General features: G+C 36.2%; 1 protein-coding gene across 1 annotated transcript in view; it reads right to left on the bottom strand.

Moving 5' to 3' along the window:
* The window catches only part of KANSL1L (KAT8 regulatory NSL complex subunit 1 like), a 162,642-nt gene that overhangs the window by 51,262 nt on the left and 95,027 nt on the right, over positions 1 to 16,353 (bottom strand). The window contains exons 4-5 of the mRNA XM_007935904.1: positions 14,351 to 14,472; positions 5,794 to 5,998 (exon numbers count right to left, since the gene is read on the bottom strand). Coding sequence (XP_007934095.1) covers positions 5,794 to 5,998; positions 14,351 to 14,472 — 327 coding nt within the window. The remainder of the gene's footprint in view (positions 1 to 5,793; positions 5,999 to 14,350; positions 14,473 to 16,353) is intronic.

The following is a 16,353-nucleotide window of genomic DNA, read 5'->3' as shown; positions in this document are numbered from 1 at the left end:
ATGGAAGAAAGATTAGGCAGTCTCCTTCTGCAAAAATTTACAGCGTTAGAAACCCAATGGGGTTACCATGGGTCAGAACTGACTCAGTGGCAGTCTTCTTTTCTCATCCAGTATGCTACTCTCTTTCTCTTGACTGGTGTATTTAGTCCATTCACATTCAGTGTAAGTAATGATAGGTATGAATTCATTGCTGCCATTGTTTGTTATGCTGTTGGTGGTTTTTTGTTCCAAATATTTCATCTGTGCTGAGTTCATTTTGTTACTGAGTTTTCTTTCTCTTTTCTTTATTGTTGTTCATTTTGTGTTTTCTAAGTCCTTGTTACTTGTGTTTTACTAAGTTTCTTATTTCTTATTTTGGTCAGAAGACTTAATTTTCTTTGTGGTTACCCTGTAGTCAATTTTTATCTCCTAAGTATGAAAGAGTCCGTTCTATATAGACATTGTCCTAACTTCCTCTCCATTTGAAAATTTTGTAATTATCATTTATTTCCTCTATGTATCATTTAGGAGCTCTGGTAGCTTAGTGCCTAAAGCACTTGACTGCTAACCAGAAGGCTGGAGGTTCAAACTCACCAGCCACTCCCCGGAAGGAAGATGGGGCAATCTACTTCCGTGGTGATACTGCCTTGGAAACCCAAGGAGGGGGCTATGAGTAGGGTCCAACTCAACGGCAAACAACACCACACCACCACCACATGTATCATTTATTTCCTCTATGCATGTGAGGTTTTTTTTTTTTTTTTAATTTCCTTTGTTGGTGGTGTTGTTTAAGATTGACTCCTCTAGTTCTCTGTTTACCTTTTTGTAAGACTGGGCAATCTACTTCTATAGAGATACCACCTCAGAAACCCAAGGAGGGGTCACTATGAGTCAGAACCGACTCAACAGCAGTGAGGTTTTTTTTTTTTTTTTTTTTTTTAATTTCCTTTGTTGTTGGTGGTGTTTACAGATTGACTCCTCTAGTTCTCTTTTTACCTTTTTGTAAGCTTATTTTAATTTTGAGAATTCTTTTTCTGGTTTGGTTTCTGAGTGGTGTTGTCATGTGTCTTGATCTTAATTTGTTGTCTTCCATTGTTGGTTTTCTTTTGGAAGGGCTCCCTTTAGCACTTCTTATAGGGTTGGTCTGGTTTTTATAAATTCCCTTAATTTCTGTTTGTCTGGGAATGTCTTAAATTTCACCCTCATATTTGAGGGTCAGAGTGTCTATGATTCTTGGTTGGCAATGCTTTTCCTTCAAGATTCCCCCAATCTCCCATATGTCATCCCATTGTCTTCTTGCCTGCATGGTTTCTGCTGAGAAATCAGAGTTTATTACTATTGGTTGTCCACTGTGACATTTTGTATTTCCTGAGCTGTTCTCAAGATTCTTTCTTTGTCTTTGGTTTTGGAAAGCTTGATTATTATATGTCCTGGTGACTCTCTTGGTGTCTATTCTATATGGAGTTTGTTGAGCTTCTTGGAAGGATATATTTTCATCTTTCATGATATTGGGGAAAGTTTTCTGCTAGCAAGTGTTTGACAGTTATATCTGGGTTTCAGTTATATATATTTTTTGTCTCCTCTTTTTGTGGCATTCCAATCAGACTACGCTATTTCTTTTGATATCATCCCATATAAGTATTAAGTTTTCTTCATTTCTCTTTATTCTTTTTCTCTGAATTTTCCTTATATAAGCTGGATCTGTCTCCTAGCTGGGAAATGCATTCTTCAGTCAGTTCTATTCTACTCTTTTGTCCTTCTAATGTGTTATCTATCTCTGTAATTTTAGTGTTCATCTTTTGGATTTCTAGTTACTGCTTTTGTATGATTTCTCATTGTCTATTTTATCATATTGCTCTTGTAGATTTTCCTGAATTCCTCAAGGGTATTGTCTGTTTTTTCCTTGCTTTTGTTTATGGTTTCCTTGAGCTCTTGGTAGATGGATGGATGGATGGAGACACACACACACACACACACACACATACCTTTTGAACCTTTTGAATTCCTTACTGGGTAGTTCTATTACCTGTTTTTCCTTAGGGAGATTTCCTAGTTCTTTAGTTTGTAACCTGCTTTTGATATCTTGTCTTGTTTCTATGTTTGAGTTGAAGATGTCTGCTGTCTCCAAGACATTTTGAAGTTGCTATCTTTTATTTGTTGGTAACATGCTGATTTGTTTCCCCTGGCTTTTTGTTTTGCTTTGTTTTGATATATCCAGAGGTGTGGGGCAGGTGTGCTTCTTTGGTTGTTAGCTTGGCAGCACTGGGTCACATGACTGCTGTATCTGGTGGAATAACTGGTGAGAATGTTGATGTGGGGCTGTGTTGTGAGGAGAAGCTGCAGTTGGTATGAGGAGGTATTGTCTATTGTCTGTTACTGATACCATGGTGCAGGAGCTGGTGGTGGTGTTTTTCCATAGGGTGAGTTGGTCAGTGTAGTAGATATGGCTAACTGGGTAGTGAGTTAAGTGTCTTCCTCCTATTGCACAGGGCAGGAACAAAGAGGGGGAAAAAAAAGACAACCAAGGAGAAGAAATGGAAAAGAGGTAAAGATAAAAGAGAAAAAGATAAAAAGGGAAAGTGGGCAGATGAAAGATTCATAAAAATGAAAGAAGATGAGGAAGAGGGATCAATGAACAGATAAAATGGAAGAAAAACTGGGGAAAAGGAAAGGGAAACAATAAAGGGAAGATAATGGAAATGAGGAGGAGGGATTTTTCTAGTTATGGCTGTTGTTGTTGTTGTTATGTGCCATCGAGTTGGACCCAACTCATAGCGACCCCTCCTTGGGTTTCGGAGGCAGTATCACTACGGAAGTAGATTGCCCCATCTTCCTTCCAAGGAGTGGTTGGTGGGTTTGAACCGCCAGCCTTCTGGTTAGCAGTCAAGTGCCTTAGGCACTATGCTACCAGAGCTCCCACTAGTTATGGCAGCTAGTAGCTAAATGAAAAGAGCCTGGTTCGAGTGGCCACCTCCAAAAGAGAAGGCTTCAGATGCTGGCCTCTTATGATGTGGGTGAAGGGACACCTGCAGCCCCTGGGTCTGTCTGTTTAGAGAGGTTTGCTGAGGGTGGCACTCAGCCATCAGTCAAAGGCCGGTGGCTCGAACCCACTAGCTGCCCTGCAGGAGAAAGATGACATAGCCCTCCTCTGCAAAGATCCACAACTCTGTAAACCCCAGGAGGCAGCTCCACTCCATTCCAAAAAGGGTCACTATGAGCTGGAATTAACTCGACAGCAGCAGTCCACTTTGGAATTTGGTTTGTTGTTATGTGCTGTCGAGTCGGACCCGATTCATAGTGACTCCTCCTTGGGTTTCCGAGGCAGTATCACTACGGAAGTAGATTGCCCCATCTTCCTTCCAAGGAGCGGCTGGTGGGTTTGAACCACCAGCCTTCTGGTTAGCAGTCAAGTGCCTTAGGCACTATGCTACCAGAGCTCCTATAGGGGTAAATTCTTCTATTCCTTTTCCTTTGCTCCCTCTTCACTTCGTGGCCACTTGTGCCACTGGAAATCTGACCCCCTTCCCTGTACATTCCTTTCCCAGCTCCCACGTAACTTTAGCTCACCTTGAAATCCCCCTAATCTGTCTACCCTGTGTCTTTAATGCCATGTGGATTCTGTGAAGTTGCCTCTGTGTTTATAACGGCTACTCTATAGTGGGTCCCACCTTCTTTTCTCTTCCTAGTCACTGACCTCACTCCATTTCCCTTTCCAATCTGCACTCAATCTAATACTTTATCTTCTCATTAGATGCTCAGAATACCAGGATCATTATTTGTATCTGTTTCACTCGATTTTTCTGAGTCTCTGTTGTGGAGGGATTAGGTGGAGTATGGGTGGTGTATGTTAACAAGATGTCATCTTGTCTCTGCCTCCAGGATTTTGTTTATTTTTGTTGCTCTCAATGTAGTGGGTAAGAACAAGAACTCTGAAATCAGACTAATTGCTTACTAACTGTGTGACTCTAGGCAAATTACTTGATCCTCTAAGCCTCAATTTGCATATCTGAAGATGGGATTAATTAAACTTCATAGTTATATATTTGAGAATTAAATAAAACAATGTACTGAGAATGTTTAGCATAGTGACTAGAATATGGTAGATAATAATAAAACTATTTGAGAATAAACAATGAGCTCCCTGTTCCATTAACCTAGCTACCAGCTGCCATCAAGTCAATTCTGACTCAAGTGACCCATGTGTGTCAGAGGAGAACTGTGCTCCCTGGGGTCTTCAGTGGTTGATTTTTCGGGAGTACATCACCAGGCCTTGCTTCCAAGCTATCTCTGGGTAGACTTGAACATTCAATCTTTTGGATAGTGCATTAATCCATTATACCACCCAGACCCTCCACCAGTCTATTATTAACAATAATTTCAACTTGCTTCTTCCTTTGTCTGCTGAAAGTTTTAAAATTATTCACACCTTTCCAGGATAATCTTTACATAATGAAGGCATATATCACATTTTACTAACAACTAGCAAACCACCTAATTATTCAAGTAGATTTCTTCTGGTAAGAATATTATATTCATATGTAAGATATTTTAGATAATTCTAGTTATGACTATGAAATCACAAAGTCACTTTCAAAAATGTTATTTATCTATTGCTTGCAGTAACTTTAAATAAAAATAACATTTTCCCATTAGGTTAAAATAAAATACATATATTTTTTAAATTCTAAACCAAAACTTACTTTTTTTTACAGTATTTTCAAGTTGGAGAAATCGTACTAAAAATGTCTGAATTACTAAATGGTAGAAATCAGTCCATCGATAAAAACTAATTTGTCAGAATTCTATTCTATTTATAATTGGATGCTGATAAAACTTAAAATTGGTTCTTAAAAAAAATCGAACTCACTGCCCTGGAGTCTAGATACTCAAAGTGACCCCTCCTTGGGTTTCCAAGGTGGTTTCTCTATGGAAGTAGATTGCCCAATCTTCCTTCCAAGGAGTAGCTAGTGGGTTTGAACTGCCAGCCTTCTGGTTAGCAGTCAAATGCCTTAGGCACTATGCCACTGGAGAAACAAAGCATCCTGATTTTCACACAAATCTATTTAAAAGAGTTAATGTACTAATGAGTAGAAATAATCAGTATTAAATGACAGCATTAAAGATGCTATTAAGGAATCTAAAAGAATACAGTATATTATACAGCAAGAACTAAACAAAAATTACTTTGCACTTCACTACAGTTTCAGATATGATTTGAGAAAAGTATATTCAACATTTGTTTACAAATGAAGTGTTTTCGAAAGGAATGCTTTAAATGAAGTACACCTTATCTGTATAGAGTGTAAGCATATACAACTAAAACTGAATTGCTTACATTCTAGAAGGAAAAAAGAAGCACTTACCAGGATTAACAAATATGAAAGCTAAAAGGGAGATTAATGACATTCCCTCCAAAATAACTGACAGCTGTGTAGGTTTATTTACCTGATCAAATAGGCACAAGATAAATATGTGATAGATTTGTGTTTTCCTTATTACCCTTACCAGTAAATTTAAAACATTGCCTTCATATCTAATTTTCATTCAATAAATTTAAGTATAATAGTGAGTTTAATAAAGGAAAAAAAACTGGGAATGTGAGAAATTTCAGAGCACACTGTACTTTTTAAAAATTATTAAATCCCACCTACATATTATCAATACCTATTATATCATTTTTAAACTATATTTTTAATGTTTTCTAGATTTAATTATTCTAAACAATAATCTATTAAAAATCCATGTCTTATATGTGCAATATACACAAAATAAAAGTAACATCTTTGTTCATGTTTTCCCAAAGGCAACCCTTACCTGCTGAGTCCAATAAAAAGTAGGGGTCAATCTGTAGAGTTTTCGTTTGTGGAAACTCTGAAGTGGTCTTGTTCGGGCTGCTGTACTCATGACAGTCAAAGATGGAGATTTCAATCTTGTCCTGTCTTTTCTCCTTTTCTTACTGTGCTTCTGGTTAAGGAACCAGCTACTGGAGGAAGAGAGCTCATCTAAATTCTCTGAAGCACTAAAATGCCATCAAATAATTGGGCAAGGGGGAGAGAATAAAACAAAACAAAACAAAAAGACAAAGAAAACTAAATGTAAATTGCCTTGGTCAATGACAGAGGAGTACTAATTTTGTGGTAACAACTGGTGAAAAAAATTGACATTAACCAGGAAATTACATATTAGAAACTATAAATGTAATTTCTGCTCTTTTTTCCTGCAATACAAATATCTATCTAGGTTGGAAAATGCTTGTATGAGTTCACTAGTATAGTATCAGTGTTCATTGTAAATTAATGACAAATGCATGTATACTATAGTGTTTTTCACTATTGACAGATTCTTTTTTGCGTATTGGTGAAATTACATCGGGCTACTTGTTTACACTTGGCTGCCAACTGAAGACGCTGATGGTATGAACCCATCCCACAGCGCCATGGAAGAAAGACCTGGGGAACTGTTTTCAGAAACATAATAGCCAAGAAAACCTTCTGGGGCTGATTCAACGGCAGCTAAACACAGCAACACAGGTTTTAAAAAGTCTCATTGCATGATGAGTTGCTCATCTTATTTAAATAAGAATTACATACCAATTGAATGAAATCTGCAGCAGTGTTATAACCCTAAAATATTTTGAGATTTTTTTTTAATCTTCTGATGATATGTGATAAATGTGCTCTTGGAATTTTATCATCTGTGACATTAGACTACACTCAGAGTTCACTGTTGTTTGTAGGAAATTAAAAAGATCCAAAACACTAAGATTTTTAAAAAGGCAGGAAGATCACAATAAGAGACTGCCCTTCTATACCAGGACCATGACTGACGAGTTAGCCAACAGAGACAGAGGCCAATGTCAGTCCATGGTATATTGAACAAAGTTGGCCTGTTCTTTTCAAATTGTGCAACATCGCCCATAGCCACTGCCCTTTGACCTAAAATACACTATGAAGCCAAAAAAACTAAGCTCAAGGAATAGCAGAGAGTAAATATTCAACATAGCATTTTAAAACACTGTTTTAGGCCAAATGGTTTTCAACACTTCTCCACATTCACACCATTCTGATATTAAACACACTTAAGGAAAAGTAAAAATCAGCACTGGAGTAGAGAATTAGAATGTGCATGCTCACCAGAGAGACTGTAAGAACCCCTTAGTTTTCCATACAAACTTATAAATACACACACCTAACAATCACTGTTTTTACATAACTTGTAATCTCTATTTCAGATTTCCCCTTTTAACCAGTTGAAATTATTTGAAGGATTCAACCTATAACAGCTAAGGTAGGTAGCAACCATTTCCAACTTTCCTCACTGCCTAAAGTCCTTAGCTGAAGTCACTACATCCTTGTCCCTTGACAATGTTCATAGAAATGAATTCAACATATACTCAGATAGCCCAATGAATATAGGAGAGACATAACCAGTTCTAAAGAAACTGCAGGGAAAAAAAGGACTTACTACAAATGGCCCACTAGGGCCATTATCTGTCTCTCAAATGGCAAAGCCTAAAGAACTCTCTCAAATGACCAATGGATAAGATACAGGCATTATCTCGTGTAGAGAAAATAGTACCCTCATCATTCCTCACCCCACTCAAATCTGGATATGAAATAAGGGAACTGTACCCCTTACTCAAAAATACAAGTGTCCTCAATTTAGCAGTAGGACACTGAGTGGTACTATACCGTAAAATGTCTTTTTCAGAAAAATGAAGTCTTTCTAAAAAAAATTACAGTACACTGATTTTCAAAATTAAGGTACATCTATTCCATGAAATATTATGTAATCATTAAAATATTTTCAGCAGAAAAAGGTTGAGATAATAATATTCCTGAAAAAAGCCATAAAACTACGGTGGTAGTTAGTAGAACCTACTGGAGCAGCTGAGTAGCTGCCTTAGCAATAAGGTCTGCTTCTAGTATATAAGAGAAAGCATTGAGAAGGGTCTCTAGAGCTTTTTGGCACACTTAAAACCTTCATTTAGCCAAGGTGTTCACTCAGCAGCCTGCCATGCTGGCCCTGCTGATCATGGGACTGTTTCTGAACTTGAACCAGTTGTCTGTTGTGTTGTTTGTTCATCTTGGGACTATGCCATTTTACTTGTTGAGCTTGGGTTTATCAGACTCAGCAGCCAGCAGCTGTCTTGAGTTAAGAGAAGCTGGGAGCAAGAGGCAGAGATAAAGCCCAAGGCTGAGGGGCTTTCACCCAGCCCTAGAGTTGGCACTTTGAACTTGAACTTCAAGCCTCCTAAATTATGATCTCTTACACATTTGTTTGTTTAAGCCACCCATTTGTGGTATTTTCTGTTAGAGTAGCACTAGAGGGCTAAAACAACTACATACAATAGATCTCAACTATGAAAATATTGTATAAAAATGATAGGAAGGAATTATAGCCTCAGTAATATAAACAATTTCTGCTTTGTTCTTAGTATTCTCTGAATTTTCATAATAATATCAAACATAATTTATGGGCTTTGTTTAAATCCTGATTATAACAGTCATAAAAAGATAATTTTGAGAAAACTGGATACATTTGAATATGGATATGAAATTGGATGACAGTAATGAATTACAGTTGATATCACTAATTACTAAGTGTGATAATAACATGGTGGGTATATATATAAAAAAAGGAGGGGTTATCACAAAAGTATTTACACTTGACATGGTACTCAGTAGAATCTGATTTTATAAAATTCCTAGGGAAAAAAAAGTGTTAGAAGTGGAATAAATGAAACAAGTTAGCAAAGTACCAAGAATTGTTAAAGCTGGGAATATACAAGTTCACTTCCCTGTGGTTTCTATACAGTCTGCAGTTTTCCACAATAAAGAGAGAGAGGGAAATTGACTACTGCATTCCTTTCTGCCATTCTTAACTCTTCAAGCATAAAAGCAAAGTCATTAAGCCAGTAGATCAGCCATATTTTTCACCTGAGAATAGAGGCACAGTTTGTCCATTTCTATGAGGTCTGTAATTTGGGAGATATAGTTCAGATTTTAAAGTATAATCTCTAAGCGATTTCTTTGACATGAGGTACAATTTTCAGGGAAGTTGGGACGGCCCTGAAAATTACTATTTTTCATCTTAAGAGAAACTGTGAAATATAGAAAAACTAAAAGGAAAAAGTAAAAAAATACTTTAAAATTTCCTCATCTAAACACAAATATATTGCACTGAAATTTTGATACATATCCTTTCCTTTTTTCCCCCCTATGAAACCATACCATACGGTGATTTTGGTATCCTAATCTTCCCATTGAACATTCCAACATAAGCATGTTCCCCTATGATTACATACTTTCTATATACATAATTTTAACAGTTACATAATCTTTCATACAACAGTGGTACCGTGATTATTTAAACATTCACCTATAATATTATGTTCTTAGACATAAAGAGAAACATAAGCTTTTAACAAAAGAAAGTAATTCCTACCGGTATTACTTTAAAAACCAGAGAAGGTTTCATTTCCCTATAGACATCATATAAGAAGCTCTAGTGGTACACTGGTTAAGGCATTTGACTGCTAACCAAAAGGTTGGTGGTTTGAATTCACCAGCTGCTCCATGGTAGAAAGATGTGGCACTCTGCTTTCATAAAGATGTACAGCTTTGTAAATTCTATGGACAGTTCTATCCTGTCAGACTATGGACTATGGAATCAACTTGATGGCAGTGAGTTTTTATTGACTTCACATAAGTAGTTCTGGTGCTAATAGGATAATGTCATCTACAGGAATCCCAAATTATGCTGAAAACTTCAGGCTGAAATATGCTATCAACAAACAATGTTTTCTCATAACTGAGAAATGACTACTGAAAATATTATGAGTGTAAAAGATTAACTTTATATATGATTAGTTAGCAGATTTAACTGCAGATTTTCAATTATGATACCAAATTAAAATGAGTGTTTGCATTTCATGTAAGATAATTAGTATTAGTGAAGCTAAACAGCATGACAATGATTCATTGGAAATTTAACATCATGTGATATTCTAGGACCCATTGAAAGAAAAACCAACAACAAAAATGTAAACATTATTTCAAGCAGAAATTCACTTTCTCAGAGATAATACCTCATGAGGTAAACAACGAGCAACTTACAACATTTTATCATTACTTTAGAGTAATGCTTCATTTGTCTAAGGCTTCAGTCTTCTCAGTTACTCATTTCCTGGTGAGTCATCAAAGACCCTGCTGCCAAGATTAATAAAGTCAAAAGCAACTCTAACACTTTTCTGGGGGATACCACCATTAAATGAGAGAAGGGAGGTGGGAATCAATGAATAACAAGTGTGCAAACAGGTTGCTCTGGAAAATAATTAACCAAGTGGATTTATTTTAAAGACATTGTGAGAACAGATTATTAAAACCAAATCCAAACCAAACCCACTGCCATTAAGTTGATTCCTATTCACAGTGACCCTATAGGACACAGTACAACAGCCCCATAGAGTTTCCAAAGCTGTAAATCTTTAGGAAGTAGACTATCTCATCTTTCTCCTGTGGAACAGCTGGTGGGTTCGAACTGCTGACCTTTTGGTGAGTAGCCAAATGCTTTAACCACTGTGCCATCAGAGCTCCTTAACAGATTATTAGGACAGTATAAACATGACAAATACCTTTAAAAATTATGTAAAACAATACATTTTCTATATGGCCCACTAAAAATTAATATACAGATTGTTGTTGTTATTATTATGTGCCATCGAGTCGGACCTGACTCATAGCGACCCCTCCTTGGGTTTCCGAGGCAGTATCACTACAGAAGTAGATTGCCCAACTTTCCTTCCCAGGAGTGGCTGGTGGGTTTGAACCACCAACTTTCTGGTCAGCAGTCAAGTGCCTTAGGCACTACGCTACCAGAGCTCCCTATTAGTTTCATACAAATAAAGAGTTTCAAAATAATTATTTCATATACCCTATCTTTTAAGGAGCCTTGGTGGTGCAATGGTTAAGCACTTGACTCTTAACCTAAATGTTGGCAGTTCAAACCTATCAGCCACTCTGTGGGAGAGACATATGGCAGTGTGCTTCTGTAAAGATTTAGAGCCTTGGAAACCCTATGGGGCAGTTCTTTTCTGTCCTATAGGGTTACCATGAGTCAGAGGTATTATCTCTTCTACCTCATGCATTCTTTCTTCTATTGTGTCTACTCAGCTGCCAAACTTACTTAGTTGTAAGTGAGTATTTTTCAGGAAATTCATTTGGATATTTTCCAAGTAAGCTGTGCCATTTTTTAATTATCGGCACACTTCAAAACCTTGGAGAACAAACTTTTTATCTGCTTTCAAATTACTCAATGCATTTTCATAGAGTTTTAATCAATTTATTATGAATTTTAAAAAGTAAACCTTCCAATTAATTTGTAGGAATAACTGATTGCTAACAGGAAAGATGGCAATTACTAGCTGATTTCAACAAAAAACTTTAAACTATTAGTAGATGGTATTGAAAAATATGATTTAGCAAGCAAAACCAAGGCTGTATTTCCTTTGCTTGTATCTATGTATCTTCAGGCGTTATCTTTTTCAACTATAACCACCCTTAACCCTTAAAATCAAGCATCTAAACAACTATATGTATTTCCATTATTATCATATATTTCAAATAGTTATGTATTTCAGTCAGTAAAATGTGAGTCATTTAAAAGTGGAAAGACTTTGTCTTCCTCATGTTTGTATCCCTTGGATTTTGACTATAGGCATATAGCAAATAGTTGTTTTGTCAATGATCTGTGAATAAATGAACAAAATCAGGCAAGTCCATTAAGATGAATACCTGCGTGCACGCACGCACACACACACACTCATATACATGCATAGACATATATGTAAGCACATACATGTGCAACAGTGTTTGGTTGTTGTTGTTACTTGCTGTCGAGTCAGATTCAACTCATAGCGACCCCTCCTTGGGTTTCCGAGGCAGTATCACTATGGAAATAGATTGCCCAATCTTCCCTCCGAGGAGTGGCCGGTGGTTTTGAACAGCCAGCCTTCTGTAGTGTTTGGTTAGAGAAGCAAAATATTATCTAAAATGCCTTTAGTCCCAAATGACAATGCTTACGCAGTAATTTAATGGCATTTTATGACTATTAATTTACCCATACTATGACTTTCCTAATTGAGGATATGTTCACATAAATGAGTATATCATAGTTGCCCTATGCAACGTAACATGACTTTCAAACTAAATCAGATGAAAAATGCATACCTGTTGTCATTGCAACTTTATGCACAACAGAACAAAACACTGGTCCTGACTGGTCCTGTGCAACACTCATAACCATTGCTATGTTTGAGCCCATTGTTGCAACCACTGTGTCAATCCATGTTGTCGATAGTCTTCCTCTGATGGCGTAGTGCCTAAGATATTTGACTGCTAACCAGAGGACTAGCACTTCAAACCTACCAGCACTCTTCACAAGGAAGATTGGGTGATCTACTTCCATAATGATACTGTCTTGGAAACCTAAGGAGGGGTCGCTATGAGTCGGATCTGACTAGGCGGCACTGAGTTTGGGTTTTTTTGGTTTATACTTTAACGAGCATGATGTCCTTTTCCAGGGACTGGTCCCTTCTGATGACATGCCCAAAGAATATGAGATGAAGTCTCACCATCCTTGCTTCTAAGGAGCATTCTAGCTATATACTTCTCCCAAGACAGATTTCTTCTAAAACAGAGTGAGGAGCCCTGGTAGCACAGTGGTTAAACACTTGGCTGCTAACCAGAAAGTCAGCAGTTCAAAACTGTTGGCCACTGCATGGGACAAAGATGAGGCAGTCCACTCCTGTAAAGATTACAGCCTTGGAAACCCTATTGGGCAGTTCTACTCTGTCCTATACGGTTGCTATGAGTCAGAATCAACTTGACAGCAGTGGGTATTCCTTCGTCAATGCATATATATTCAACAAAAAATAAAGCAAAACCAACATAAGAACTAATCCCACAATAGAAGAATAGATAAAATAGTACAAATAAAACTGTTGAAGTATTCAAAATTAGAACTAGAAATAAAAATTGAATTGTAAAATTATTATTTCAAGACTTGATTTATATCCACTAATTTCAATAAGAATGTGTTACCTATTTAGCATAATTTCACCTTGGTGAAATATTCACAATTTCTTCTATGCTGTATTAAAAATTATTTATTTATTAATATAATTATTTCCCAATAATATATTACATTTCTGGTTAGTAGTCAAATGCATTAGGCACTACACCACCAGACCTCCCATTTTAGGTTTTTTTTAATATACTAAAAATTACTTATTTATTAGTATAATTACTTCCCAATAATATATTACACATAGTCCTCTACTGTTATTAAAGCAAAGAAGCCTGTACTATAATTTCATTTGAAAAATCATAAATAGATGATGCACACACAAAATATTCTGTTAGGATACCATATAATCACATCTTAAAAGGAAAAGTTAAAAGAGAACTTAAGCAAGATAAAATAGAACAAACATTGTTTCCAAAACAAGATTTGAATTCATAGTATACATATTTTTATTGATATAACATATATAAGTATTAATGACTGTAGGTATTATAATGTTAATTATATTCAGGAACAAAGTATCTTAAAAAAGTTAAGATATAAAATGACTGAGTAAAAGTTAACCTGAATTTTACATGCAATATCTACAAATCTTCTGTGCTCCAAGTATTTCTATGGTATTTCTTCCTCAAAATGCATTGCAAGGGCAGCATTTAAGAACAAAAAAGGCACAAAATAGAAGGTATCATAAGTGAGGCAGTACTTCTATTGGAAGTGGAATCACTGATTTTTTTTTTTTTTTTAGAAACATTGTAAAACTTCCTAGAAACTTTTTACTCTCACTCTCAGGTTTATACTTAACTGATGATGCAGTGGTTAAGTGCTTGGTTGCTAAGAGAAAAGTCAGCAGTTCAAACCCTCCAGTGGTTTCATGGAAGAAAGATGTGGCAGTCTGTTTCTATATATATTTGCAGTCTTATACACACAATAGGGCAATTTTACTCTGCCCTGTAGGTCAGCTATGAGTTGAAATTGAGTTGATGGCAATGGGTTTGGTTTCAGTAATTATTTAAGTTTGATATAACCCCAAATTATATGCATGGTTGATTGACTGTACTCAAACAGTACTTAAAAGTGGAAGAAAGAAAAATAGCTGTAATACTTAAAGTGTGAGAAAGGCCCAGGCCTAGGCAATAATTCATTCTGTTATACATGAGGTTGCTATGAATTGGAGCCTACTAGATGGCAACTAATAAACAACATTTAACAGACGAAAACAACATACACATCAAATAAAATAAAGCAAAGCCAAATTTAGAAGCAAAACTATTTAAATGTTACCAACCTCTTAGAAATGCCATTAGCCAAACATTTATGGCTACAGGATTTGGAAGAGAGGGGTGATGAAGTTGGGGACAAGTTGAGTGGGGCAATCAAACTGTTGATGATCTCAGTCAACTGTGCACTCTGCAAGAAAACAGTAAATCTTTTACCAATGCTATACAAGAAAAGTGAGTTAAATCTCAGATTTATCATGCCTATTAAATATTTAACTGCTTAAGAAACAAGTAGGTGTTTATATTTTAGTAAATATTTTAATCTACAATGTTGAATTGTACCACTACTGATTTTCTTATTTAAGTAAATTTACATTTTAAAATAGTTTATAAATAAACCAAAAATCAAACTCACTGCTGTCAAGTCGGATTGGACTCATGGTGACCTCCATTGGGTTTCTGAGGCATTATCACTACAGAAGTAGATTGCCCAACATTCTTTCTGAGGAGTGGCTGGTGGGTTTGAACCACCAGCCTTCCAGTGAGCAGTCAAATGCCTTAGGCACTAGACTACCAGAGCTCCTAGTTAATAAATAGACTGTCCTTTTCTATGTCCTTTTTTGTTACAGTTCCTTTCTGTACCCATCCCCGCCTCTAAAATACTTGAACTCAGTTAATAGCATCGACTTATTTCCCGAGGCAGCCAAATTAATAATAACATATAATAACTTAATTAATCATATAATACTTAATTTATTAAGTGCTTATTATATGTCAAGTACCTATTATATGTTGTTGTTGTTGTTATGTGCCGACGAGTCAAACCTGACTCATAGCGAGCCCTCCTTGGGTTTCCGAGGCAGTATCACTACGGAAGTAGGATTGCCCAACCTTCCTTCCGAGGAATGGCTGGTGGGTTTGAACCGCCAGCCTTCTGGTTAGCAGTCAAGTGTCTTAGCCACTATGCTACCAGAGCTCCCACCCACTATATAGCACCCACTATATTAGGCATTAACCATATATTATTTCTAATCCTTATAACTAACCTGCAAAACAGATAGTATTAGAACTATTGCTATTGTTATTACTATTATCAATAACAGGTGAGAAAACTGAAACAAAGAAAATTAAGTAGCTTCATAAAGGGTTATAAAATTGGATCTAGGGTTCAAATTCACACTATTCTTCAGTATTTTTCCTAATTTAAAAATATCGATTATTTTAGGTACCAAAGATATTCATTACTCTTTATCCCAAATTTAAATATATATAATACGTATTGAATTATTCTCAAAACATTACTAACAATATAACAAACACAGGTCACGTAAATAAAAATAGTACATTTCTACAAAAGAATGACAACTACTTTTATTTTATATATATATATATATATAATCCATACTCATTTAGTAAAACTGCAAAACATGGAGAAGTTTAAAACAAGAAAGAGAATCCTCATAATCACACTTCACAGAGAGAAACCATTGCTAGTATTTTGGTATATATCCATTCCTCCAGACTAAGGTTTTTGAGTACATGTAAGCATGAGTACATATATAACATGCACACACACATACATACACGTGTTGTAAATTAAATCATGTTACACCAATTTTCTAAAATCTACTTTGGTCACTCAATGTAATGTGGCCTTTTTTTTTTTTTAATATAGATAGGCTTATTTCACTTTTTTCATTGACTGCAAGCTATCCTATTACAAAATATAATATACAACTCCACTGCCATCAAGTCAATTCTGACTCATAGTAACCCTACAGGACAGAAAAGCCCCATAGGGTTTCCAAGGCTCTAAATCTTTACAGAAGCACACTGCCACATCTCTCTCCCACAGAGCAGCTGATAGGTTTGAACTGCCGACATTTAGGTTAAGAGTCAAGTGCTTAACCATTGCACCACCAAGGCTCCTTAAAAGATAGGGTATATGAAATAATTATTTTGAAACTCTTTATTTGTATGAAACTAATAGGAAGCTCTGGTAGTGTAGTGCCTAAGGCACTTGACTGCTGAACAGAAGGCTGGCGGTTCAAACCCACCAGCCACTCCTTGG

The sequence above is a fragment of the Orycteropus afer genome, unplaced genomic scaffold (assembly GCF_000298275.1).
Source record: "Orycteropus afer afer isolate SDZICR_OR568_19922 unplaced genomic scaffold, OryAfe1.0 scaffold00002, whole genome shotgun sequence".
Taxonomy (NCBI): Eukaryota; Metazoa; Chordata; class Mammalia; order Tubulidentata; family Orycteropodidae; genus Orycteropus; species Orycteropus afer.
Note: the sequence above shows the minus strand (reverse complement) of the source record. Positions and strands in the feature narration are given on the sequence as shown.